Source organism: Pinus tabuliformis, chromosome 8 (genome assembly GCF_031772625.1).
Source record: "Pinus tabuliformis cultivar Carrire ecotype Pingquan chromosome 8, CPIR1, whole genome shotgun sequence".
Classification (NCBI taxonomy): Eukaryota; Viridiplantae; Streptophyta; class Pinopsida; order Pinales; family Pinaceae; genus Pinus; species Pinus tabuliformis.
In genome coordinates, this window is record NC_142294.1 from 557,897,134 (window position 1) to 557,921,772 (window position 24,639).

General features: G+C 35.7%; 2 protein-coding genes across 2 annotated transcripts; both read right to left on the bottom strand.

Annotated features, from left to right (window-relative positions):
• Window positions 1-7,693: 7,693 nt before the first annotated feature.
• On the bottom strand, window positions 7,694-10,343 carry LOC149236680 (uncharacterized). The gene is made up of 2 exons (XM_089372451.1): window positions 8,477-10,343; window positions 7,694-8,260 (listed from the first exon to the last, which is right to left on the bottom strand). Exons 1-2 carry the CDS (start codon window positions 9,897-9,899, stop codon window positions 7,773-7,775), a joined length of 1,911 nt encoding a protein of 636 aa, XP_089228577.1. The 5' UTR covers window positions 9,900-10,343; the 3' UTR covers window positions 7,694-7,772.
• An 11,831-nt stretch (window positions 10,344-22,174) lies between these two features.
• On the bottom strand, window positions 22,175-24,394 carry LOC149236681 (uncharacterized). The gene is made up of 5 exons (XM_089368996.1): window positions 23,946-24,394; window positions 23,335-23,618; window positions 22,848-22,968; window positions 22,484-22,733; window positions 22,175-22,297 (listed from the first exon to the last, which is right to left on the bottom strand). The coding sequence occupies exons 1-5, from the start codon at window positions 24,392-24,394 to the stop codon at window positions 22,175-22,177; spliced, it is 1,227 nt and encodes a 408-aa protein (XP_089225122.1).
• Between the last annotated feature and the right edge of the window lie 245 nt (window positions 24,395-24,639).

Sequence of the window (24,639 nt, forward strand, 5' to 3'; positions counted from 1 at the left end):
GCCATTCCAATAGTTATATTTTACCAAGTAACGAATAAACAAGACCTCTAACGGCTAGATTTGACCAAGGTCCAAGGTTGTTAAAAAAAATTTCGTTAAATTATTTATATTGTTAAAAATATTAATAATATAAATTAATATTATTGTTCTTATAAATAGTATAAATATTAGTGGAAAATTCTATAAAGAATAATATATTAATATTAACAATCTTAATCTTATGGTAAATCCCATATTGTAAGTGATCGATGTCTTATATAGATATTAATAATATTATTATTAATGACCTAGGGTAAAAAATAATAGTAATATTATTATTATTATTAACTTCAAACTAATAATACTTAGCTAATATTACTAACTTATAATCTGATTAATTCTATTAAAAGACTAATATTATTATTAACGTTACATCTTTGTATTATTTATAATTGTTAATGATAATAGTGATAATGTTATAACTTTTATTATGAGGTTAATTTCTCTTTTTAAAAAGTGACTGAATGTTAAAAAGATATTAATAAGATAATTGGCCTAGGGTGAAAAATTCATTTATTACTAATTATACAATTATACAATCCAACCTGATCAAGGGAAGATGAAAGATAACAAGGATCAAAGGAAAGCCAGGGATGAAGAGGCTAGGAAGAAAGGGCTGGGATCCAGCAACTACTAATCTTCCAGTGGTCATCCCTATTGAGATTATTAGGCCTTTTCTCAATTAAATCATAATAATAATAATAATAATAATAATAATAATATTATTATCATTATAAGACAACGATCACTTACAATATGGGATTTACCATAAGATTAAGATACTTAATATTAATATATTATTCTTATATATATACTATTTATAAGAACAATAATATTAATTTATATTATTAATATTTTTAACAATATAAATAATTTAACTAAAAGTTTTTTAACAACCTTGGACCTTGGTCAAATCTAGCCATTAGAGGTCTTGTTTATCCGTTACTTGGTAAAATATAGCTGTTGGAATGGCCTGCTGTTCCTATTTAACTTGTCGCTCAGATTGGATCTTCAACTTGTCCTGATGATGGACCACACTGGTTGGTTCGAAACACGTCGACCACTAATTTTTTATGTGATTTTGCCGAAATTATTCTCACAAACATGTTATGGATCACAGAAGTCTAAATTCTATAAATCATTTACATCTTATAAATTGAACATATTAATATAAATTGAACATATTGAGAAAACATGTAAAAATGTTTACATACTTTCTTACATTACAACTAGGTATCTCCTAAATTTTGGTTTTTTTTTTTTTAAATATTTAAGTAATGAGTTTTTATTTTTAAATATTTATACATTAAATTGATCAAAGTTCATGAAAACAGATTAGCAAAATAGATCACATTCCCAACATAAAATAGATACTCCCTTTATTACTTTGAAGGTTTGCACAAGCAAATTAAAATTCAATATTTAATGTGTACAAAATTATAGGGTCCTCATCCATATTCGAAGGCCAATTATATACAAATAAAACATTGTAAATATGCTATATCCTATATCCCTTTACTGATACATCCATGCAAGAAGAGGAATCTAAGTATCATTTTCAACTTAAAGCAAAAATCGTTTAGATATTGCCTTGGCCAATCTAGTAACCAAGTCTAATCTAGCCATATATTTTGTTTATGTGTGTTGCCCAAAATTTTTTTGATCACCCAATTAGGATGATTTTACTACATTATTATTTTTCATTGGAGACCTAGAGAAGCCAAGTTCTCTGTAGCCTGAAGAAAATACTACAAGAAAACCAGGGATGTTAAAATGAATAGAAAGGGTGGCAAGAGCTACAGATTTTGTAGCGCAATCGAAGCTCTTTATGTTGGAGTTTTTGTGAAGAATGGTGGTATTGAAAATGGTGTCAATAGTGGAGCTTGTAGTGATAAAAATATTGGCAATGAAGGTGATGTGAGAAATTCATGTTTTGTATTGATGCACAACATCAATCAATTACAAGAGGAAACAACTTTGCCAAGATCCAGAGATATAATTGACAACACAAGACAAAATTTGTCTTCTGATGGTACTTCTACAGAAGAAGATTTAGGAAAATCAAAATTAGAGCTGCAAATTAACAGGGAAAGGAGAAAAAAGGAAACAAAACCTGATTTCTATTAAGGATTTGCTAGAGAACATGATAAAATGTTGAATGGAATGCCAGGAGAATTCACAAAAGAAATTCTTGGAAGAAATAGAGAAAAGAGTTTGGGACAAATGGTTAGATTGAACAACGAAACTAAGCTACATGCATAGGAGCATGCTCTTCAATCAAGCCGGGAGAAGGCCATTATTGAATTTTTGGAGAAACTCAAAAGCCAAAATTTTAAGTCGGATCCCGATCTCATAGCAACACCATCACCTTCTAAATCTCACAAGGATGAGAGTAACAACACCATCACCTTCGAAAGCTGACAAGGATGAGAATAACACGAAAAGAGGAAAAATTGACCTACAATATTGAAGGTGGCATAAGTCTAAAGTTTATGCATTTATTCAAATTGAGAAGTGATATGGACCAAAGGTTCATGGAATCAGGACCCAAGATAACATTATGTGAAGAGACCTCATCTGCAATGGTATGCATGGGCCAAGATGTATTGGGAAAATGCTCATTTTTTTCTCTTTCTTTTACACCTGTGAACAATGTTATTGATGATACTAGAAGCCCCAAAGGTATATGTACATGTTGACCCAAATGCAAATGTTATGGCACTAAACACAAATTTTTTTGGAGTGGATTTTGTAGAAAGAGGGGCCTGAGGAGTCATTACAACAAATGCATGAACCAAAGAGAACTACAAGGTGTTAAATGTTTGGAATGAGGATGGTAGGACCTAGTGATGAATTGCAAGAGAAACAAGCCAAATATTGTTCATGTGAGCTTGTTTGAATGCATGGAAATGGATAGCACACAAAAGATACAAAGCCATTATAGAAGAAAAATCTTGTAGGTTTTCAAGCCCATGATAGAGTTTCGAAAGTGTGTTATGAAAGGATTAGAAATAAAGGGTTAGTCGAGAATGCCATATTTATTTTGACATTGTGAACTAAAACTTCTAGCTTGAAGCTTTTAAAATATGGTGAAAATGGTCTATTGAATTGAAGCAAAGTGAACAAAATTTTCATGTGGATTTCTCTACCATATCTCTTTTGTTCAAATATTCAAGAAACACTTCAAATATTTAAACCCCAATGATACATATCTTTAGTTGTATATGTGCCAATTCCAGGGTTTCCAATGTAAAAGGGTTAGTGTGGGAAACAATGTCATGGTAAAATTATGTTTTCTTATGTAGTAATTATGCTTTTTGAGATACATCCATGTCCTCATTTACTCTAAAATATCTCACCATAAATATCATTTAAGGATGTCCAGATTCTTTGTTGAAATTTTTTTCATTAGGGTTTCCATTTCAAGATTCAATCCAATTACAACCCATTGTTTAAGGAGGAGGTCTAAGTTTAGTCTAGGAAATCCTGTTTCAAGTTATTGTTTAACACATATATTTTAGTTGCAAGAACATTAGTCAAAACCCAATAATTAAACAACATGTACACAGACTTGACATTGTACTTGGCTCATGGCAAGCTTGCATTTTTGCAATAGGAAATGCACCCTACAAATATTCAAGCAACCACACAACCAATCTTCCTGGGTAGTATTTATATTGGGGTACCTGACTGAATTAAACTGAAAATTATTTGTAGCCTAATCTAGCCATATATTTTGTTTCTGTGTGTTGCCCAACATTTGTCTAATCACCTAATTAGGATGATTTTACTGCATTACTCTTTTTCATTAGAGACCCAGAGAAGCCAAGTTCTTTATAGCCTGGAGAAATTGACTCTTTTTTCTTTTCTGTAACACTAATGAAGACTAGTCATACTAGGCATAACATAGAGACAAAATGGCCATCCAAGTTATTTTTAACCTTGAAGTTTACAACTTTAAGTTTGGATCATTCTGGGAATTCAGGAGTAAGATGAATCGTGTAGGTACTCTTATTCATGACAGTTGACATCGATATTACATCATTGTGTGCTCAAGAATAATGTCCAACCTTGTCATTTTATAGTCATATATTCATCAAATATGGAGTTCTATATTCATGGAATGTCACTAATAGTGTAGCATGCATTAGAATCACATCCTAACTCTGTTATTTTAATTTATGTGTAGTAATCTTGCAGATATGAGGTTCCACATAAGTGCAAGGAAAAATTTGAGAATGTGTATACTTACTACAAGAAAACCAGGGATGGAAGAATGAACAGACAAGGTGGCAAGAGCTACAGATTCTGTAGTGAGATCGAAGCTCTTTATGTTGGAGTTTCTATGAAGAATAGTGGTATTGACAATGGTGCCAACAGTGGAGCTTGTAGTGATACAAATATTGGCAATGAAGGTGATGTGAGAATCTTGGAAGCGGTAGGAAATGGCTACATTGAACAAGGAAACTAAACTACGTGCACAGGAGCATGCTCTTCAATCAAGTTGGGAGAAGGCCATTATTGAATTTTTGGAGAAAATGAAAATGTTATGGCACTGAATGAATTTTTTTTGGAGTGGATTTTATAGAGAGAGGGGCTTGAGGAGTCATTGCAACTACTCCTCTTGTGCTTGGAACAGTCATTTTAGTTTCCATTGCTGAAGATGGAGGAAAAACACATGAACCAAAGAGAAATACAAGGTGTTAAATGTTTGGAATGAGGATGGTGGGTCACTGAGAGCCTCACAAGAATTTGATTTCATCTAAGAACATACATCCAGAGGAAGAAATATCAGTTCAGGCACTTTGACTACATCGTGGTTGAATTTTATATAGCTTCGTCCATATCCGAACAAGTAAACTACATTTTTGGTGTAGAATCTGTAAGTACGACCAAGGTAACCTATGGCATTATCAAGCCTCATGTTCATGTTGGTCATGGGGACATTGACAGCAAAATACTTTGGGTACCAAGTCATAGGCAGTTGTCCACCTACAACAGAAAGAGATATGAGTTGCAATTTCCATGCATTCATATGGGCATTGAAAAAAGTACTCGATTTGCAGTGAAATCTAGTAGGGGTCGTCCCAAAAGTTGCAAAAACATTTGATGTGTGTGGATTTCAAAAACTAAGATGAAACTTTTACTTGGAATGAAAGCTCAAGAAACAAAGTACTTCCCCCATTTCCTGGATGGTAAATTGGGTAAACCATTGGCCCTGATTCTAGGGCATGAAAGTTCAGGAAAGGAAACATAGTACTTTCCCATGAAATAAACCATTGGCCTTGATTTTGGGGCATGAAATCTCAAGAAACATATTACTTCCACACATTTTGAGGATGGTAAGTTAGGATAACCATTGGCCCCGATTCCAGGGCCTTGCCCCAAGGGAATGGAAAAGATTCAAACCCATGAGTAGCAACAGCTAGCAACAATATCAAAGAACTTCATATCTGGCTCTAGACCACTTGAGCTAACTCTTAGGCTCAAAAATTAAGATGACCTATTTGATATGGTACCCAAAACTAGTGATTTCATTTTAAACATTACCTGGATTGTATGATCCAAATATCACATCTGCAATGGCTGCTCCACCAGCTTCTCCCAGATAGCCCACCCAAAGAATACCTAAATTTATTTTATCATCCTTTGCAAATTTTATATCAAAAGGGATCACAAGAACTACGAGTCTCTCGAATGCAGCAGTAACTTGGGTTACCAGTTGTTTTTGTTGGCCAAGAAACAACAAACTTGTTTTGTCTAGAGCCTTTGCCTCCAATGTCAAGTCTCCACCTACTATTAACATTGTCGCATTTGTATTGCATGTAGTCTGAACAACCCCAACTATTAAACTATCATTTCCTTTGCATGCAACATCAACTCCTATGGAATTATTCTTACAAAGTTGATCATGTCGGAAACTTAAAGGATGTTTAAAATATTTGAGGCATTTTAAGCCATTCATTTTTTATAGATGTTTGTTTTCTTTTTCGATGTGAGAAAAGTCTCATTTCTATTTGTTTAGGAGCATTTCTTAAGGTGGTATGAGCTCTCTAGGATGAATTTGTATGCTATAATCTTATTGAAGTTGGAAATAACATCAAAAACCTCCTACTTTTAGCTATTGGTTTATGGAAGGAGTTATTCTTGGTTCTTCTTATTTTCTAGATTGTTTCCAAGAGAGACACGACCAATGGAAAGTGCGACAACATAGTCTTATTCCTACTGTAGAAAACATTTGAAATCTTCCTTACTCTGGACAAAGATATTGAAAAATAAACCCCATACATAGTGTTGGAACTCATAGTTATTTAGTGCACATAGAACACCACCTAAAAATTCTATACTCTTGATCACAAAAACATAATTGTGACAACATGCTAGAATTGACATAAAAATTGACTCAAAATGCACATACATTATCTTGAATCTCTTCTAACAAAAACTATTATCAATTGCATTGTGAATTAAAGTTGATATGATATTATTTGTTCTATGAAATGTTTGATTTAAACCATTTAGTTATAACAGTTGGGAATCATGCAGTTCATGAATTTTAATGAAGAGTATTTTCATAAATCTTTTAGAGTTAAGGTGTTGTGCATTGCCTTCATTTTGAACATATTCTAGAATATTGGTCTATTTGGAATCTCCCTTAAACATAACATATTGTATAAAAAAATTACTTCTTTCTTTTATGCTATTGTTTCCTATACTACAACTTTACGACATTTCCATTGCAACATGTAATGCAATTGCTAATTATAATAAAATGAAACATTGATTAAACAATTTTATTTTTGCTGGGGTTTATTTTCCCCTGTAGTTTTACTCTGTACAGACTGGTCTATTCACAATATTGATCTTTCATTATAGAATATCTTGTCTATTTCAAAGTTCTGTGCAACCGCCTGCCCCCAGGTGACAATTTCTTCTATTAGAGAAATACACAGAATAACCATGAAAGAAGTTTATATTTTGCGGTGACAACCTCCTGGATTTTTGAAAGTGCTTCCTTTAAACTCAAGAGAAACATTAAAACTGGCCCAAAGAGCATGCTGCAATTTTTCCAGGGGACTTTTGTTTATACATTGCATGAAATACAATTTCACAAGCATGAGAACTTCAAACATTATATCAGCCTCTATGTAAACTTGAATCACATAGATGTCTACATACCAAACTGATAAATGGAGCATGGGATATCTGACACTCAAAGTACCCCACTTTTCCGGCTAATTTTCCTCTAAATCTCGTTGAAACTTGAAACTATCCTGGAACTCCGAGTACTACCTCTGCAAGGGGAGTTTTGTCCATGAAACTAGGCCCTAGGTATTTTGGCCAATTTTAAGACAACCCAGAACGTCGGATTTCTGAAAACATGATCAGAATGTGAAGAAATGAGACTCACCAGAAAAACAGGGCTAACCAAAAATAGGGCAAACTAAGTGCCCCATGTCAAATGCTGATAAATGGATGTGGATGGCACGGACTTATTTTAATATTCTTCGGAAGCCCAAGTTCATGTATCTCGTTCTTTAAAGTGCCTAAGCATGCAACATTAGTTACAATTCCCTTCTGGAATCATTAAACCACTTTCTTTTTTTCAACAATATTCAAGCACTTTCCTTCTGTGTTGGAAACACCATTCAGAAAATTCCAGAGAGGCATCCCAAGCTATTGGACCTCAAATATTTTACTCAAAAGAGGTCATAGAGCCTTAATGTTACATATCAAAATAGCATACTGGAAGTGGAAGCTTGTGCAATAGTTTTCACTTTCTGAGCAACACTTTTCACAACTAAGCCTCTCTCTATCATCCCATTCCAGAACACCTCAGGTCTGCCATCCATCTCTAGAGAATACTTATCAAATCCATAAAATGTTTTAAGATTGATCAGAATCCTTTTTGAAGCCATTTCTTTGCAAAGTTCTGAAGCTTTATTTAGCTCACCTGCTCCCAAGTATGCATAAATAAGAGTAGTATAAACAAGGGCATCACCAACAAGACCCCTCCTAGACATTTTATTGAATGCTTTTTTGGCACTTCTCAGCTTGGCTTTCCTGCACAAACCTCGAATGATGCTACTATAGAGAAAAACATCTTCAGATAAACCTCTTTTGACAAATTCATCAGGCAGCTTCAGGGCTTCCTCTTCATTGTGTTGGACACAATAACCATCAATTAGCCATGAGTACACACTAAAATTAGGCATAAAACCTGCACTCAACAGACAACAAACTGATTTATTAATATATAATGTTCAGTATTGCAACAGGCCCATTTCTCACAAACGGAAATGGATACAACAAATCCTATTGGTGAAGTTGGTCACTGTACATGAAAAAAACCCAGACCTATAGTTGCGGGTAAAAATCAGGATTATAAGAGGAAGTAAAATTCTTTAATTATAAAATCTTGTTGGAAATTACAAACCTGCAATAATCATTTCAAACAGGACATCCTTTGCTTCATCTATTTTCCCAGACTTGCAAAAGCCATGAATAAGAGCCTTGTAAGTATACACATAAAAAACTAGCCCGGTTTGTAACATCTTGTTGCGAAGTTTCCAGGCATCAGCCATGTTACCTCTCTTGCACTGCGAATTGATCAAGGTATTGCATGTAAAGTGATCAGGTTCAAGACCCTTTTCCGCCATTTCATTCAAGAGATCATTTGCTTCTTCCAATTTCCCTTCCTCGCAGAGCTTATGGAGGAGGACATTGTATGTCACCGTTCCTGGCACCAGCCCTTTCCTTATCATTTCATCCCGCAGTCTGAAAGCCTCAGTCAGATTATTTTCTCTGCAATAACCATCAATCAGGGTAGTATATGTTACATTATTTGGAACCAGATCACCCATTTCGTTCAAAATCTTCAATGCATCCCTCAATCTGCCCTCTTTGCAAAACCCGTGTATTAGAGTGTTATATGTTACAATATCGGGTTGAATGCCCTTCTCTAACATCGTGTCTTGGATGCTTAAAGCTTCATAATGCATTCCTTTCTTGGAAAGAAGGGAAATAAGACTATTATATGTGAACAAATCTGGATTGAATCCATGCTTCTTCATCTGATTTACAAGTTCTTCGGCATTTTGCAGATCACCTTGTTTGCAGCAGGCATGGATCATGACATTGAAAGTCCGAGAATCAGCCTCGATCCCTCTACACAACATTTCCCTATAGATTTTCCAGGCCATAGTTGGCAATTTGGCCTTGACTAGACTGTTTAGAAGGATATTACAAGAGTGTACGGTGGGGTTGATTCCATAAGAACCCAACTGATAAAATACTTGGATTGCATCTTGGGTCATTCTGGATTGCGCATATGAATTGATCAGCATACTCAGAACTGCAGAATTGGTGCCCAAATTGCTATAATCATTTATCATAACATCTAAGACTACTGGAGAAGATAGGAAGCCTTTAGGGGAAATGGATTGTAACAATGACTGAGCAGTTTTGAACTTATTGTTCTTAGTGAGAATATGGATTATGGTCCAGTAAGGGCGGGTGGCGTGCTGGTACTGTGGCAAGTAGGCAACCCACTTGAAGAATCTCCATGCCAGGTTTCCATCATGCCTGCCAATCTGCAGAAGGATCTCGCTCATAATGCAGGGATTTAGCCTGGAGGCGATTTGGGCTTTGGACAAACAGTTCCATGTCCCCTCCATAACCACTTTGAAGACATTTTGAATGAATTCTGAATCTGGAATGTTGCCCATGTCCACTTGGGATTCATTTTTAGATAGGGTTTCACTTACTGCACTTGTGGAGTAAAATTTGTTGTTGAGGTGGGTGTTGTAATAAATACTGTGCGGAAGTCTTGTATGGAGTTTTAATTGAATTGCTTTCATTGGTTTCTATGCACCAGGGAACTCCGAACTTGGAAATGTTTAAAAAGTGGAGAAAAACTCATACCCGGTTGGAAGTGTCGTGTACAAACATAAAAAAACACTGGCGTCCAACATCTCAGAGTTCATTTGATTGGTAATGTATACCATACGGCCATCTATGATCATGTTCGTTATACACGCAGTGAAATCGATTTGCCCTACTCGGCTCCACCCTCATTTGATGGTCATCAAGAAGGATGGCTCAAATAAAAATTTTCAATCCTCTCAGCGCTCGTAGATCCGTTCTTGTAAACGGAAAGGGTACTCACTTTATCAACTCCAAATCCACTCCCCCTTACATGTATAAATGCCAGTAAGCGCTGGAACAGTATCTTGGATCCAAAGATATATTTTGAAAAACCCCTGTTCATCTGGTTATCACCACCATATAACTCGATACCAGGGTTGATTTTGTGGTAAAATAATTTAAACTTTTAGACGTTATAAAAAGTACCCGATATATTTTATTAGGTATTTTCAAAGGGAAGTACGGGAAAGAATTGCATTGGAGTAATTTTCAGAAATATTCATCTCAGAGTTAATGAATCAAAACAAATAAGTATTATTTACCTCAAAGTTAATGAATCAAAATAAGCATGTTTATTTCACACTAACCTTTTGAGGCACATGAATTATTAGTTTTACCTCTTCCTAACATTATTCCCTTTTTCTAGCACTATTCCATATAATTGAGTTTTTTTATCGAAAGTTTGAAGAAGAATTGAAAAACAAATTAATCCTATCTGAGAATTTGGGGATTGAGAAACAAATTAATCTTATCTGAGAATTTGGGGTCTGAGGTAATATTGAGAGATAAGTCCAAATTTATTTTAGAATTTAGGGTTGTAATGAATTTTGAGTCTTTTTATTAGATAAATTGATTAAATAATGAAATAATTAATTTTTTTGTGATACACATTTTTACGCCTTTCTCTCTGAAATCAACTCCCCCAATTGCCACCGTGTCCTTGTTTGAGCCATCAGATTAGATGTTAGACGATTGAAACGTTCCAGACCGTTGGATGTAGTTTAGGTTAGTTTTTTATATTTCTTTGGCACAATTTTTCTCTCAGCTTCAAATCGCCGCACAGTTTTTTTCGCTACATCAAATCTCCCTGAGCAGGCAGCGTCTCTGGGCATCCGACTCTAGGAGCTTGGAGCTTGATGAGCTTTTATCTCCAGTGAGGGTTTTGTACGCAAAGTTTTCAATGGATCTTCAGGGCTTCAAATTTCCTCCATCGGAAGAGAAATCCTGCATCGATCACAAGAAATTTCCCGCGTTTTATGAAGGAAAATCCCCTTACAGACAGAGGACGGACTGGATTATGAACGAAGATGCCAGATTCAGATCCTCCAACTGTGGAGAGAATGACTTCATTTGTTTTGCATTCCACCCGCGAAGTTTACTCTGATGCGGCCATTTTCCGCAGTGCTATTTCGGTGGTCGGTAACTCTGTTTGGGTCATGTTTGATGGTCTGACGGTAGATCAGAAATGTTTACAGGTAAAAAGCTTTAGTTTTATCTTTCAGCTGGTTCTCCGCTCTTATTTCTTTGTTCTTCGTGACTGCAGGCGTTCAAGCCCTATCAGATACCCTAATCAGTTTTCCTATATTTGAAATGCAACGCAGGACGTTGGGACCCCGAGCTGGCTCAACCTGCTTGGTAGGGCGATGTGTCTACAGTGGCGGAGTTTCCTTACGGGTAAGAACTTGCCATAGTTTGAGGGGAAATTTAAAGCGTGGCTCCAATGCGACCCAATGGTGGAGCTTCTGCCAGAGTTTCCTCATCTCCAACTGTGGAGAGAATGACTTCATTTGTTTTGCATTCCACCCACGAAGGTTGCTCTGATGCGGCCATTTTCCGCAGTGCTGTTTCGGTGGTCGGTAACTCTGTTTGGGTCCTGTTTGATGGTCTGACGGTGGATCAGAAATGTTTACAGGTAAAAGCTTTGGTTTTATCTTTCAGCTGGTTCTCTGCTCTTATTTCCTTGTTCTGCTCTTATTTCCTTGTTCTTCGTGACTGTAGGCGTTCAAGCCCTATCAGATACCCTAATCAATTTTCTTGTATTTGAAATGCAATGCAGGACGTTGGGACCCGGAGCTGGCTCAACCTTCTTGGTAGGGCGACGTGTCTACAGTGGCAGAGTTTCCAGTTATGGGTAAAGAACTTGCCCTGGTTGGAGGGGAAACTTAAAGCGTGGCTATGGCTCTCTGCATCTATGGGATGCCTGTTTCGTAGCCAAAAAGCTCAATTTAGAAGAGGGTTAGAGCTTTTAATGGGTTTTTTCCCAAATGTAAATAAATTTTGCTATGACAATGTGATTATCATTTCAGATATTACCCAGGGCTTATTCTGCTATGAAATTATGTAGTTTCCTGTTATTCTCTTTTGTGACGATGAAGGTTTATACAGCTGTGCCGGTTAATTATTCTACAGTTTGATATGGCTACCATGGCCAGCAGTCGACGGCACATTTGCTTAAATTTGTTTTTGAATCTTTGCTAAATATGTATACCCAGTTCGGGGTTTGCGTCTTCGGTTATATCTTCAGAAAATAATGTGATGTATACTCAATTCCTTGCTTACTCGTGTTTGCTCGTATGTTATATCGTTTACATATTTCAAGGAATTGTCTACGTTATAAAGAGTTATAAATCTTCGATTTGGATATGTGGTATCGGCCAACCTGATCTCCGTTTAATAATTGCAGCTTGTTTACCAGTTACATACGTTTAACATTACCTACTATATGTTCTTTTCCTTTGTAATTGTGGGGTCTGCTACCCAGTGTCATTATAGCCTGGCCTCCTCAGTTTCCAAGTTTCTTCCAGGAGCTTATGATCCACTCCCAACCTCCAGGGTTCATCATTTTGTGCTGTTATTGCCACCTATGGAAGATTGGGTCGAGCTGCAGAGGCAGAGAAGATGTTTGAAAAGATGGTTAACGCAGGTGTGGAGCTAGATGTTTTTGTTTATGGTGCCTTGATAAATGCATTTGCTGAAGCTGGATGTGTGGAAGAAGCTGTACGTTACTTTCAAATAATGCAAAACGCTGGTTTTGCAGGGAACTCTATGGTGTATAGTTCTTTGATTAAGGTTTATAGTAAACGTGGTTTTTTGAAGGAAGCACAAGAAACGTACAAACGCATACAGAAATTGGGTGTTGAACCAGATGCCTTTTTATCAAGCTGTATGCTTGACCTTTATGCTCGCACTGATATGGTGACTGAAGCACAAGAAGTATTCAAAGTCTTGAAGGAAAAGCAGCAGGCAAATGAATTTTCTTTTTCCATGATGTTGTCCTTATACAAAAAGAATGGAAGGCTTAATGAAGCCACTGAAATTGCAAAGGAAATGTTAGAATCGGGATTTCTTACTAATGTTCTTTCTTTTAATAGCGTCATTAGCCTGTTCATTGCAGATGGAAGATTGAGAGAGGCTGCTGAAGTTTTTCATCAAATGTTAAAACTAAAGGCTTCACCCAATGAGAATACATATAAAACACTGGGCATTCTTCTGAAGAGAGGAGGCATTCCAAGGGATACAGTAGAGCAGCTCGATGTTGCACGTAAAAGTGGGCTTCCACATGGTATTCAGGCCTTGAGAATGACAATCTTTTCTGCAGTGGGGATGCATGCTGAAGCTTTGGAAGCTTGTGATGAACTGAGAGCTTCTGGGTTGGATTTTGATGTGTCTTCTTACAATATTGTTATATATGCACTTGGTAGTACTGGGAGGATTAATGAAGCTTACAACATGTTCATGATCATGCAAGCCAAAGGTCTTGAACTAGATACAATTACTTATGCAAGTATGACAATTAGCTATGGGAAGCTAGGGTTGGTAGACAGTGTTAGGAGAATGTTTTACAAAATGAAATAGAAGGGTTTTCAGCCAAGCGAATTCATGTTCAAGGTAGTTATAGATGCCTATAAAAGTGCTGGGAAGTTTGCTTTAGCCAGATTTGTTACCCAGGAGAGGGAGTTCATGCATCAGTTGCAAGATCATGGTCACATTATATAAGATTATGCAGATCTGGTTTCGAGCTCGATTTCATGTGCACAACTTTTAAAAGGAAGCTGGCATACCCTGTATTCATGCTGTTGTGTCTTTTAACATTTTGTAAAATTGTAACAGGTTATTTTTTTTTTGGGGAAATTTAAATCTATGCTCCTTGTATAGCTTCCACATGGTATTCAGGCCTTGAGAATGACAATCTTTTCTGCAGTGGGGATGCATGCTGAAGCTTTGGAAGCTTGTGATGAACTGAGAGCTTCTGGGTTGGATTTTGATTTGTCTTCTTACAATGCTGTTATATATGCACTTGGTAGTGCTGGGAGGATTAATGAAGCTTACAACATGTTCATGATCATGCAAGCCAAAGGTCTTGAACCAGATACAATTACTTATGCAAGTATGACAATTAGCTATGGGAAGCTAGGGTTGGTAGACGGTGTTAGGAGAATGTTTTACAAAATGAAACAGAAGGGTTTTCAGCCAAACGAATTCATGTTCAAGGCAGTTATAGATGCCTATAAAAGTGCTGGGAAGTTTGCTTTAGCCAGATTTGTTACCCAGGAGAGGGAGTTCATGCATCAGTTGCAAGATCATGGTCACATTATATAAGATTATGCAGATCTGGTTTCGAGCTCGATTTCATGTGCACAACTTTTAAAAGGAAGCTGGCATACCCTGTATTCATGCTGTTGTGTCTTTTAACATTTTGTAAAATTGTAACAGGTTTTTTTTTTTGGGAAATTTAAATCTATGCTCCTTGTATAGCTTCCACATGGTATTCAGGCCTTGAGAATGACAATCTTTTCTGCAGTGGGGATGCATGCTGAAGCTTTGGAAGCTTGTGATGAACTGTGAGCTTCTAGGTTGGATTTTGATGTGTCTTCTTACAATGCTGTTATATATGCACTTGGTAGTGCTGGGAGGATTAATGAAGCTTACAACATGTTCATGATCATGCAAGCCAAAGGTCTTGAACCAGATACAATTACTTATGCAAGTATGACAATTAGCTATGGGAAGCTAGGGTTGGTAGACGGTGTTAGGAGAATGTTTTACAAAATGAAACATAAGGGTTTTCAGTCAAACGAATTCATGTTCAAGGTAGTTATAGATGCCTATAAAAGTGCTGGGAAGTTTGCTTTAGCCAGATTTGTTACCCAGGAGAGGGAGTTCATGCATCAGTTGCAAGATCATGGTCACATTATATAAGATTATGCAGATCTGGTTTCGAGCTCGATTTCATGTGCAAAGCTTTTAAAAGGAAGCTGGCATACCCTGTATTCATGCTGTTGTGTCTTTTAACATTTTGTAAAATTGTAACAGGTTATTTTTTTTTGGGAAATTTAAATCTATGCTCCTTGTATAGAGAAATTGTGGATAAAAGGGTACTAGTAGTTCTTTTAGTGTATAACAAAAATGCAAATAAAAAGACATTGGTCATTCCCTTCTCCAATATAAATTAAGACTTTGAAAACAGAGGAGGGCACCCCAAAATCCTGAATCTTGAGAGTGGTATCCGAGATTCTCAAAAAATTCTGTGAAATTTTCTCAAAATCATATTAGAATTTCTATTTTTTTTTCGAGCAAAATTGTGATTTGTTTAGACTACGCGATTGAGGAGATGCATTATCTATTGAAACTACAATTTTGCCCCGATGGCCCAGTTCTCATCGGAATATGGTGAAAAAAATTAATGTGTTTAAATCGTTTTTTCGTTTCAGAAATAAAATAGTGATTTCAAATTCTCATTAATTTTCTACACGATTTCAATTATAAACTGGCTAAACATCCTAACACCCAAATTAATCTCCTGAGTGGATCATTCAACACAGAGAAGCAATCTAACTTTCGCTTGTAACACAAGCGATACTTAAAGAAGTGGTGGATGTGAATGCTCAGAAAATGGGAAAACGACATATGAGATCACCAGCCGATCATCCCTTTAAGTCAAGAACATATGCCTTTTCTATTACGTTACCAAACTGAACTTTTGTTCAAGGCTCTGTCTCACTGTTGCACCAATGGAAAGTAGAGCAGACTACTGGTCGGCCAGGGCCCAGCATAGATCCATGCAAACGAAAGGCAGAGACATGTGACTGTGATACTAGCCACAACCTCACATAAATAAATACATGCCTAGGCAAGCCTGACAGAGGGCAACTCCATTGAATTAATATATGAATTAAGGGTATCATGGTTCAGAACAACATAATGTTCAAATGTGAAGCCACTGAAATTATATAAGATTACCCTGCTCCTTTTTTACTAATTTTCTCTTTATAAACTAGCCATTTGGAACTTTGATGTTACACATTCAAATTCTAGTATCATCCACCTAATTCTAGTATCATCCACCTGTTTAATTCTCATGTTGGGGCATCTGCAATATTTGACGACATAATGCCTTTAGAAGCACATAGTTTGTTTGACTACCTGTCCACTAATTAGTTTGTCTATGCTCATTATGGTAAATTCGATCTTACACCTTGAACAAGCTTTACTTGTAGTTTACTAAATCCAATGGCTGGTTTTTTGGGTATCCGACACTTGATTAATTCTCACCTCGGGCAATATTTGACAACATAATGGCCTCTAGAAGCTCATAGAATCCAATTTTTAACATATTTTCACTCTTTTTATCACTAGGAGTGCTTAATTCAAACAATGGTGAGACCATTTGGATGTTAGAAACCTAATGCTAATTTTCTATTTGTCCCCAACCTAATGAATATTAATATTGGTGATAGCATATCTTTAAAATGAACATATTGAGTTAATTTCCCTTATATAAAGGTCTTCCTTATTTATTCATAATCTTTGAATTTCAATTACATCATTGTTCTCATCCTTTGTCAAATGTTCATCAAGCAATGTCAGAAGACAGTTTTGGCATCCATCAAGGACCTTAGGATAAACCTTATGAACTGAAAGCACTTGGTAATATGAATAGATGATCTAGCCATTTGTTGATGATAACAAATAAACACCGGTAAAGAAACAAAATTGCATAAAAATTTGACTTCTTTCTTCCTTTGCTCTTGTTTCTTATGTCATTTGCATTAAATTTTGACTTCTTTCTTCTATGCTATTGTTTTTTATATCATTGCCTTACGGCGTTTCCTTTGCAACATGTGGTGCAAATGCTAGTTATAATAAAATGAAACATTGATTAAACAATTTTATTTTTGCTGGGGTTTATTTTGACCAAAGAACGGTCTAAAGAATCAAAATGAAAACGAATACGTACAAGATCATAGTTAAGCAAAGAGTTTAGTATATCAAATCGGAATGAAAACGAATACGTACAAGATCATAGTTAAGCAAAGAGTTTAGTATATCAAATCGGAGCAAGGTATTTGGTGAATATATGGAATAAGTCGGTGAACATATAATTATGAGATCATAGTTACGTAATACATTGGTCATCCTATATTCCTTCGATCGAGCTTTTGATTGGTTTAGCTACCGAATGAATCATTACGTCACTTACAGCAAAATACTTGTTCTGCAACCAAAGTGTTTATTATATATTTCGGGTAAATTTTATGAATCTATGAAATCTTACGTAAACTGCAACGTTGTTCCTCCAAAATTTGCAAAATATACAAAGTTTTTACCCAAAACCTGTTACCTTGGACAAATGTGTAAAGTGTGTTTTTCATAAAACATTCGAAATTTCAAAAAAGATATCTAACATTTCCGTATTTTTTCATTACCGAGATCCTGCCAAAAATATCAGTTTAATGTCTTGTAGCGTAGAAGGTTTTCCATTTTTAGATGTCACTCACATGCCACAACAACCGAGAATAATATAAAAAATCATAGAAATATATCATATCAATAATCATTAATATTTTATTTTCTATTTTAATTTTTATGTATAAATAAATTATAATTTAAATAATGTTTTAACTTAATTTAATTTTAAAGTTAAAGTGAAGTGTATGGTATATGATTTTCTTCCTTATAAAAATATTATTTTGCATAATAATTTAATTATTAAAATTTAATAAAATATATATATTTTAGATTTGAACTTATAATTTTTTAGACAGTTATTCTTAACCATTAATTTTATAGTAATTGTTTTAATAAATACAAAATAATTATATTAATAATAGATGTAATGTTTTTAAAGTATATTTTATTGTTTAAATATTATTAAGATTTAAAATGTTAATTTTATGATGAATATGTGCATTTTTCATGTGCATTTACATTTTTGTGTAGAGTGGTGAATTTTAATTAAAATCATAAAATAATAAAAATGTGCATTTACATTTTTTTTTAGAGTGGTGAATCTTAATTAGAACCATAAAATAATAAAAATAAATTGTTTTTGTTGTTGCTTTTTGTTTTTTTATGGGCATTTTTTTTACCAAAATTTATTTTAAATTTGGATCTATTAAGTATTAAAAAAATTATAAATTTTAACTATAATTTGTTTTATCATTTAATTCATATCAAAATCAATTATATCTAATAAATTTGATCTTTCATAATTTTTAATAGATTCGGGTTCAAGATGAATAGAGGCTACTTTTATTTATTTTTAGATGCTGTTATATATGTATATAGTTATTTATTTATTTAATTTAACTTTGTATCATTTAAGATGAAGTTAACTTGTAATTTTCATTTTTTAATATAATATTATATTTGTTAATTTGTTAATTGGTTTGCGACAACTTTTCCCTCAAATGTTTTCAATAAAATTATAGATTTATCTTAATTATGGATCTAAATATCTTGATATACATGTTTTTTGAAAGTGTAAAACTTTAAAGAAAAATGCATCTCAAGATATTTAATCTTTCTCATCGTTAAGATGGATGTGTGTATGTGTGTGATTTTTCATTATTTAAATTACATTTTTGAATGCATAAGTAGAGACAATACCTTAAAAGTCTCCTTAGACTCATGAACTATGTTGATTTCATATTTGAATTTGCAATTTCATTGATGTTTTGCTACGTTCTAATCTAAATTTACCTTTAAAAATACTTGAAAAATGAACACAACGTGAAATAGTAAGACTAGTTGAAATGTTTTATAATATTTAAAAATCTAAATGATTTTTTTTTTTTAATTTTTTTATATAACATATACATATACATAAACAATGTTGAAATATATTACTTAATATGGATATTAAAGTATTTTATGTATTGAACACATGGTCCATATAATTTCTGGTAATGTCTCCACCCAATTTTTTTTTGTTTTTCTTACCGCAACTATGATAATTTACCTCTTGGAATTCACTCAGTTATAATTTCAATGAAACATCAGCATATTAATGGTCGCCTTTAAAGCTAAGGTTTGGTTACAAACTGGAGGTCCACGTGGCACACATTTGTCTACCCGTATTTCGTTTTACCCTGCTGTCATCACGTGGCATACTATACTTACTGCAACTTTTATTAACTCCTCTGCTCCGTCTTGTACGTGGCTTGAGCAGAGCTGTCCAGTCTCATCTATCTGTTTGGAAACCCCGCCCCAATCGACGGTGCATTATTCCTTCCACAATCCAACGGTGGCGATCTCCTCGGGGTTTACCTCTTCCTTGGATTGCTATGAGCGAGACTCCATTTGGAGGGAAACTTCCGGCGGAACCTGCTCTGGTGCTACTCATCCTTCAGCAGCTCTATTCTGTTGGTGCACAGAACCATGTCACTACCAGCGTACCTTTACAGACTCGATAATTGACAGCCATTATGACACACAGGTAATTTTGTGTATTGTTATTGTTGCGTATCTACCTTCCTACAATGAGGTTGTTTATTGTGGCTCTAATCGTAGATTTCCTGTTGTGAGTTCATGCTTTTCGCAGAATGTTGGGTAGCTTGCTCACAGTTAAACCAAAAGGAGAGGATCTCCTACAACAATGACTTGACATCTTTTCCGGGTAAGAACTACCACGTAGTTGATGTGCTTCCTAGCTGCGGTTTCAGTCCTGAACAATATATTGATTCTGGCACTTGCCGATTAATGCCTTAACATTATCATTTAAATTGCATGTACATCAATTTTTCAGGATTTAGAGGGTGTTCACCCTGGCGGCTAGAATTGCCATCAGACTACTCTTAATGTCTTCTCTATTAGCGCCAGGATTTCTAGGCTTCTCACCCATGATGGTGCTGCCATCCCTGGTCTGGACAATTCTTTTGCTAAGTTAAATATGTATGTAAGGGTTTATCGGCTGTGAGCCTATTTGTATATTTCCCAGTTATAATACAACCGTCTCCTGTGACTGTACCAGTTCATGCTTGGTTAATTTCCTCTATGCATTAAACATTGTGAATATATATATGGGTCTTTGAATTTACCTCTCGTAAATTATTGCTCCAATGTTTGTTTTCTGGTTATGATATTTGTGTGCAGAGGGTTATAGTTTATTCTGAAATGTGGCTTTGAGCCATCATATGACTCAGATCATTGTTTGTATATTTGTTCTTCCTTTAATATCATATAAAGAATTTCTCATTAAACCCCTCAGGGCTTTTCCTCCGCCACATCATTCTACGTAGTTTATCATTGTACCTAACTGGTCTGAAACCTCACCAACAGAGTTGGGGTTTACTTTGTTTGTTTTTTTTTTCCTATCCGCTAGTCTCATTGTAAAATTGTTTCACACTGTCAAGTTTCCTGGAACTTGCATAGAGGGTTACACCCCTAGTAAGTTCTAGATTGATAAGAGAAGATTCATTTCATTGTAAGTGTTCGGCCTCGGAATCCTATTGGGTCCCTTTAGGGCTCAAGTCCCGAATAACCTGGATGAGGCCAGGGTTTTTAAATTCTTGTAATTGTTACCCTAATACATGCACATAGTTAATTCCTTTTCACTATTAGCACTTCACGTATGAGGTTCTCAGTTCTGTTATATTATTTCGTTGCCTGTACTTTCCCAGAAAGCAAGAAGTGTATAGTTTAGCCCTCGAGGCCTGCTACTTGTTTACTAAATACAATTTTGTTTGCCTCTGTATATTTCTCTTGTTACAGGAATGGTACAACATTATATAATTCCTGTTATTTCTTGCATATATTGGAACTGTAGCACTTACTCTCTACAACCTTCTAGAGTTTCGAATTGTTTTTTGTTTAAAAGAATGGAACAACAATATGTATATTGTTTCTTGTAGGTAATGGTACTATAACGTTAACTTCTCACAATTTTTCAGCTTTCCTAATAGTCTGATTGAAAAAGGAATAAAACAGAACCATACGTTTTTTCATTATTTCCTGTATATGGTAGTATTGTGGCGTTAACATTTCCAAATTTTCAAATGGTAAATACCGAGTTCTACCACCTCTAATAAGAATTATATCCATAGAAAGGAGGTAATGAGGAACATAAAAATAAAATGGCCAAATATGCCATATTCCAACCCACAGCAAGATAATTCTCCTACAGACAGATATAGTTTCAGTAGTCATTATTTTCTCTGTGTTTATGAAATATTGTTTTCGAAATAAATATGCATTTGGGTTTTTCTTCAAAAGCATAATAACTGTAGTTCCTACTAAAACAATCTTTTGCCTACACCATCACCTCTACACAGTCATCATATCAACAATTTAACAGAGAATATTTCATACCTGCATATTTTTAATTAAGTATCTTCACAGAGAGAGATCACCTTTGGATGTAGCTAGTCACACCACCCAACTGCGAGATTGCCTTTCGAGACCAAATCTCCCCCCTAGCTATCTTGCAGGACCACTATCCTCAGCAAGAACGATTGCACTTGGTGCTTGGCTATCTGGTCCTCAGCAGACTTAGCCTTTTTTCTTTTTGTCTTTTTCTTCTGCTTATCCTTAAAGCACAGATTTTTGCCTCCCCTCCCCCTTTTTCTCTGGAAGCCCCTCCAGTTAGGGGAGGTAGTTATGATTGCAGTTACAACAATCGTCTTTCAAAACTTCCTTCTCAAGAAGTTGCCACAGTTGAAAGAAAACATTTCTTATCTCTTTTTTTTAAATAAGAAATAATAAAAAAGATTATTAAATCTCAAATAGCCAATAATGTCATATTCAGTTTTTTCTTTTACCACAGTAAAATTCTCTATTTACATTTCCCCAGGGGCATCACATCTCCCCCTCCTGAAATTGGACATCGTCCTGATGTCCTTTTTCCATGAACAACCCTGGGTAAGCTTGTTTCATGAGCTCTTCATCTTCCCAGGTGGCCTCGTCAGGCCCATAGTGCTGCCACTGCACTTTAATTTGGGTAATAGCCCGCTTCCACAACATTATTTCTCTCCGGTCGAGGATGTTCAGTGGTTCGACCAAGATTTCTCCTTCTGGTTTGACCTGCAACAGACAACATCCTCAATCCGTTTTCCTTTTAAAAGAAAAACACTTAGACTGAATTACCGGAGATAATTCTCACTTGTATATCCTGCCATCTGATTACATGTTTAGGGTCATAAACATATTTTTTCAACATAGAAACATGGAAGACATTATGGACTCGTATGTGATTTGACAAAGCAAGCTGGTAAGCTATCGGCCCAATTCTTGCCAATACCTGAAATGGTCCACAAAATCGAGGTGCCAACTTAGTGCACCCGTTCCATTGTAGTGTGCTCTTTTTTGCTCGAATTCTTATATACACATGATCACCAACTTGGTATTCCTTGAATTTTCTTTTCCAGTCAGCAAAGTTCTTTTGCCTGTCCTGAGCCGCTTTTAGATTGGACCGTACCTTCTTAACCATTTCCTCCATTTCCTTAAGCATTTCGGGCCCTAACATCAATTTGTCTTCTGGTCCACCCCAACTTGCGGGTGTGCGGCACTTCCGCCCATATAGTACTTCAAATGGGCTCATTTTCAGTGATGTATGATAGCCATTATTGTATGCAAACTCGACCAAGTGTAGGTAATCTTCCCACTTGGTTGGTTGCTGCATCACGTAAGCCCTTAACATGTCCTCCACCACCTGGTTCACCCGTTCGGTCTGTCCATCAGTCTGAGGGTGATATGCTGTACTGAAATTTAGCTGAGTTCCCAATTCTGCAAACAATGTTTTCCAAAAGACCGATGTAAATTTTACATCACGGTCTGAAATTATTGTCCTTGGTAACCCATGCAACCTAAATATATTTTGCATAAAAATATGAGCGATCTGTACGGCTCTGTAGGTAGATTGCACAGGTATAAAATGCGTTGATTTACTTAATTTATCTACCACCACCATGATGGAGTCATTATTCTTCCTGGTCTTAGGCAACCCTATTATAAAGTCCATAGAAATAGTTTCCCACTTCCATTCCGGAATAGGCAATGGTTGCAATAACCCTACCAGGTGTTCATGTTTTGCCTTAATTTGTTGGCACTCCAAACATCGTGCCAAATACTTAGCCGCATTCTTCTTCATACCTGGCCAGTAGTACTCTTTTCGAAGTGTTGTGATCATTTTCTGATATCCTGGGTGTCCAGCATAGTGACTCTTATGAAATTCATCCAAAATCAAGTTTTTAATGCTGTTTTGATTGGGCACATACGGCCTTTTCTGGTAATATAGTTTTCCAGTACCATCCACCTCATAACCTTGCTGATTTTCTTTGCTGGTTGACTGTTGTACTTTCTGTTTTATTTGCTGATATACAGGATCTTTCTCTGCTGCCTTTTTAATTATCTCTTCGAAGGGACTTTTCCATTCACTACAGGACACTTCGTATAAGCATTGTAATTTCCAACTTAGAGCGTCCGCCGCCTGGTTCTCTTTCCCCTTCAAATGTTTGATTTCAAAATCAAAACCACTTAGGAAATCCACCCACCGTGCTTGCCTAGCATTTAAAGTGGGCTAGCTAAAATAATTGGTCAGACTGTGGTGGTCTGTTAATAATAAAATTTTTCTTCCCATAAGATAATGGTGCCACAGTTTCAAGGCGTGTATGATGGCTACCAATTCTAAGTCATAAGCAGAATATTTCTGCTCATGTTCTTTTAGTTTCCTTGACTCGTAAGCAATTACCTTCCCTTCTTACATCAACATGCCTCCCACACCTTCCTTACTTGCATCAGTGCACACCACATTATCCTTATTAGGATCAGCTATGCTCAAAATAGGTGTCGTGGTGAGCAGATGCTTAAGCTGCTCAAAACGTTTTTGGCATTCTAGCATCCATTTGAAAGCTCCTCCTCTTTTCTGTAAGGAAGTGATAGGATACGCTACTCTTGAGAATCCCTGTACAAACTGTCTGTAATAGCCAGCTAACCCCATGAATGATCTGATATCTACCACATCTTTAGGTACTGGCCACTCCATTATTGTCCTTATCTTTTCGGGGTCCACCGCGATCCCTTCTTTTGTGATTATATGCCCCAAATACTGTATTTCTTCCTTGAAGAAGTCGCATTTGCTGAACTTAGCATATAACTTGTGTTCTCGGAGAGTTTGTAGTACCAATCTAAGATGTTCTCGATGTTCTTCCATAGTTCGAGAATATATCAGTATGTCATCAATAAAGATCAGCACGAATCTATCCAAATACTGATGGAATACGCTGTTCATTAAACACATAAAGGTTGTGGGTGCGTTGGTTAACCCGAAAGGTAGCACCACAAACTCATAATGCCCATATCTTGTTCTAAAAGCAGTCTTAGCTATGTCTTCCTCCTTAATTCGGATTTGGTGATATCCTGATCGCAAGTCAATCTTGGAGAATACCGTTGCCCCTT

Coding starts and splice junctions, on each gene's coding strand:
- LOC149236680 (XM_089372451.1), bottom strand. CDS start 9,899: ATGAAAGCAATTCAATTAAAACTCCATACAAGACTTCCGCACAGTATT. Junction 8,261..8,476: donor GTTTGAAATGATTATTGCAG/GTTTGTAATTTC, acceptor TGTTGAGTGCAG/GTTTTATGCCTAATTTTAGT.
- LOC149236681 (XM_089368996.1), bottom strand. CDS start 24,394: ATGGAAGAACATCGAGAACATCTTAGATTGGTACTACAAACTCTCCGA. Junction 22,969..23,334: donor AAAAGAGTACTACTGGCCAG/GTATGAAGAAGA, acceptor CATTGTTTGCAG/AATTGGGAACTCAGCTAAAT. Junction 22,734..22,847: donor GTGATGCAGCAACCAACCAA/GTGGGAAGATTA, acceptor CACACCCGCAAG/TTGGGGTGGACCAGAAGACA.